The 4,332-nt window shown below is 34.2% G+C and overlaps 1 protein-coding gene across 1 annotated transcript in view; it reads left to right on the top strand.

Annotated features, from left to right (window-relative positions):
* Positions 1-4,332, top strand: part of Csmd1 (CUB and Sushi multiple domains 1) — a 1,596,626-nt gene that overhangs the window by 491,984 nt on the left and 1,100,310 nt on the right. Inside the window, exon 3 of the mRNA XM_029480674.1 lies at positions 294-406. Coding sequence (XP_029336534.1) covers positions 294-406 — 113 coding nt within the window. The remainder of the gene's footprint in view (positions 1-293; positions 407-4,332) is intronic.

The following is a 4,332-nucleotide window of genomic DNA, read 5'->3' as shown; positions in this document are numbered from 1 at the left end:
AATGGCTACCTAAGTCTTTGATGATGTCACTTAGAAAAATGTAATGTAAATAAAAATAATCAAAGCAGGGCATGGTGTAGTACATATAATCCCAGCACTCAGAAGCCTAAGACGGAAGAAAGACCACTTCAAGGTTAGCCTGAGCCTCATAATAAAGTAACTCTCAACAACAACAACAACATTATCAAGAAATATCAGTAAACCAGCTCGACTGGCAAATGTGTGCACTTTAATTCTAACACATTGCATTTAACTGAAGATTTTCTGACTCTTCATCTCTCTTCTAAATCCAGGCTGTCAGGATTCCAACTGCCTTCCTCCATCGTGAGTACCGGGTCGCTCCTCACGCTCTGGTTCACCACGGACTTTGCAGTGAGCGCACAGGGTTTCAAGGCCATGTATGAAGGTAGGAGGTGGTGGCACTTAGCATGTTGCTCGCCTATTAGCTAAATGCTGATGCAGATGCAGATGGGTTGTATGGAGGAAGTATTTGGCTGTTCTTTAATACATTGTCAAGCACATACAACATTGTCTTCTATGTCTGCCAAAGAACTAGCAAAAAAAAAAAAAAAAAAAAAAAAAAAAAAAAAAAAGCTTAACTTCTCCCTTATTGGTCTGAACTTATGAATCAGATTCTTTTGTTGATTACAATGGTAACATCTGAGGGTTACACAGATAAATTTGGTGGGGCTGCTTCATCGTAAAGTATTTGTTTTTAACCTAGAAGAGGCTTACTTAAGTGTTTGCTCAGCAATAAAACTGGTAACAAGGACTGAAGTAAGGTGGTCTCATGAAATGAGGGATTTTTTTTTCCAGTTAGAATTTTTCGTTTATAAATTAATTTGGCCTCACTCTTGTTTGGTTTTTGCAAAGCAGTGGGCTTTGAGTTTTCTGCTTGATGTCAGATTTGTGGTTCTATCCTTCCTGATGTTGTTGTCAGTTCTAAGGTGGTTTGGTGTAGATGTGACTGAAGAAGAGTGGACTTTGGTTAAGGAAATGATTGTCTCTGTTAGATTTGAAATAATTGAACTGGGTACCTGTGAGCATGAGGCCTGAGGTGTGTGTAATTTGGCATAGAGGTATTTAATTTTCTTTCATGTGTAATACAAGAGCTATCAGTTGTAAGTTATGTAAACTCTGGTGACTGTGAGTGAAGGAAAGTGAATTATGAGTGGTGCCATTTGTTACTGACTTTTGGCAACCCACATAGTTTGCTTTACATGTGTCATGGTTTGCTCTAATACTGAACACATGTGCATGCATGTGCTTTGTGGAAAGTTCAAGCCTGTACATGGTTAATTTACCTGAACTTACTTGGAATATAATTAGCTGGTTGCAATGGGTTATATAATAGTATACTATAGTGTAATACAACCACATAAAGTTATATAAAGACTTATTAATACTTTTAACTTAAGTGACCCATGCATTAATGCTGCAGATACCAGTCTGCTCTGCCAGANTCATTTGTGAGGTCACTACANTTTCAGACAAACCAATGCCAGTCTCTAGAGAGGTATAAACACTGTTAAGTGTGTGACTGTCAAGAAGTGGCAAAGTCTTTGGACAGCAGCAGGCTGATTTGTGGTCAATGGTTGGGTTAACTTTTTTATTAATTATTTTTTATTAATTATTTTATTTGTTTACATTTCAAATGTTGTCCTCCTTTCCAGTCTTCCCTCCATGATTCCCCAACCTCACCCTCCCCTTTTCCTCTGAGATGTTGGATTAATGTTAAAATTCAGTTATAATTGCCATTTTCCTTTGAGACACGAATCACACGTGAGTTTGTTTCCTCTGGCCTTACTTATTTCTACATTTTTTGATGATATCTGTTCAAAGGGTAGACAATGTATCTACAGTCCAGGAATTCTTACAGTTCTACTCTTTTTCTGGACAAAGTCCATGTGTATATTCCATGGGTTTCTCTGATTACCAATAGCTGTTAGAGAAGCCTTTGGAGTTGAGTGATGGCTAAGTGCCCCCTTTGATCAAATCTTCCCGCTCTACTGTAGGTTTTATCCATTGTCAAGATGGATGATAGTATAGTTTTAACATATAGATGATTTTTTTTTCTGTTAGAATTTCNTGTTTGGGTCAGGATTCTAAGGAAATGTAACTGGAAAAGTACAGAGATTATATTAGCTCGAATCTGCTTTCAGTATATNTAAAGACGTTTTTGTAACTTACATTTCAAATGGTTAATAATTTATATGATAATTACCAAAAAAGTATAAGACTAATTTTGAAAAAATAATTTGTGAAATACAAAAATCTGTCATCAACAAAACCAATTTTATGTAATATTTAATAGCTGAATATAATAATTATTTATCACTGCACATCAAAGACTTTTACCAACCTGATAGAAGTACTGATGGGAGAAGTGATTGGAAAGAGATCAGAGCTCTCACTTACAACTCCCCTCCTTCATTGATAACTCAAGCCCTCAGGTCTGGGAGNCAACTCTAACCCATCAAGCCAAGATTTGGGGAGTGCACAAGACAGAAAAAAAATATATATATCTGCATGAGAGAAGGCAGAGGCAGTGTGGTGGCCAGAAAAACAGCTACAGCAGTTTCCAATGTGTGATTTACATTAATTTTAAAAAATAATGTAGATTTTCTTTTACTCTAGTACTTGCTGTTTTGAAGAGAGAACACATGTACTAATTTCTACAAAGGAAACAATCTAATTAATGTTAATCTAAACACTTAAAAATGTTAATATATTATCCAAGATATTTAATGGAAATTGGATTTAGATAAAAGTACTAAATCAGCTATTAAAGCATTTCCCTGTGGTCCTTAAAGCAGCACTGCTTTCCTAAATTAGAATTTCTTTAGTATTAGCAGATTGCTGCTTAAAATTTTAATTTATATTCACTGGCTTGGAATGAGGAAATTGTCCAAAGTTCTAAGATCTGTCAAAAAATAAGATAACCTTGGCAATGTTCTTAATGTGGGCATGGAATGCATGATTTTTGGCAATACTTTCAAAAAAGTCTTGTTTATGTAAATTGTTATTTGTACATGGGAAGATTAAGCAACATAATAAATGTGAAAACAATAAGGTAAATATTCCAATTAATGCATATAGTCACCAAATTTAACATTCCAATCCTAATGGAAGTATTCATAAATTTCTTTCTAAAGTTGTCCACATGGAGTATTTCCTCAAAGTTTCTCTTTTGAAACTTCTTAGCAAATAAGTTTATAGTTATTATAGAAGCAATCCATGGATTTTAACTGATAAGTACAGAAAAAAATGAGCCAGTAACTAAAAATACTCATCTTGTCAGGTGTTATTTGCTCCATCTATGGACCACACAATTAGTATAATTCTATTTAATAAATTTCTAATGAGACACAAATCTGTATGTTACTAATAATGAGTTCTAATATATTCTGACATTTTTCTTAAAATTATTAAATTGATTAACATCACACATACACCCATGTACACACACACCCTTGTATGTCTCTCTCTGTGTGTGTGTGTGTATATATATATATATATATATATATGGGGGATTAGGTGGTTAGGTGGTAGATAAAGGACACATGGATTAGATATATAGATATATGGTGGGTAGATATGTCAATAATGTATAGATAATTGGGTACATGGATAAATAGAAAGGTAGAGGACAAAAAGATAATACATTAAAAAGAAAGTGAGAGATGGTTNCGAGAGAGATGCATTGTAGAGGATAGATAAAGGACTGCTAGACAGATGATCTATATACACAGATGATAGGGAGATTATTGCCACACAGATGTATGATAAAATATTTATAGATAGATGATTGACAAATCCTAAAATGATAGATAGATAGATAGATAGATAGATAGATAGATAGATAGATGGTAGAAAAGTAGATGACAGATGATCCCAGCAAACATATCACCGATAACAAACAGATGATATATCTATAATAACAGATAGGTAATAGATAGATGATAGATGGATTTGGAAGGATGGATAGATATGGTACATAAAGAGATAAGTATACAGCTAACTAGTGATAAGTATTGAGGTATATAGGACGTTAAGTTGGCAGAGAGATAGATGTGTCTATTAGTGTATAATATCTTAAATGTGTTTTCTAATCCATCTTCACAAGGACTCTGCAAATGAAATAAAATTACCTGTTACTATCATTTAAAGTTGATGGAGCACTGACTAAAATAGTTTCATTCTTTTTTCAGAATTGAACTGTGTTGCTCAGTGTCAGCAGAATTAAGCCCAGATCTGCTTATCTTTAGAAGCTGCAATTCCCAAGGACTGCTTATCCTCCAGATGTTAGAGATAAGCATGAGACTGTGTGTT

This window comes from Mus caroli, chromosome 8 (assembly GCF_900094665.2).
Source record: "Mus caroli chromosome 8, CAROLI_EIJ_v1.1, whole genome shotgun sequence".
NCBI classification, from domain to species: Eukaryota; Metazoa; Chordata; class Mammalia; order Rodentia; family Muridae; genus Mus; species Mus caroli.
The sequence above is the reverse complement of the archived record's forward strand: the minus strand, read 5'-3'. Positions and strand labels throughout refer to the sequence as shown.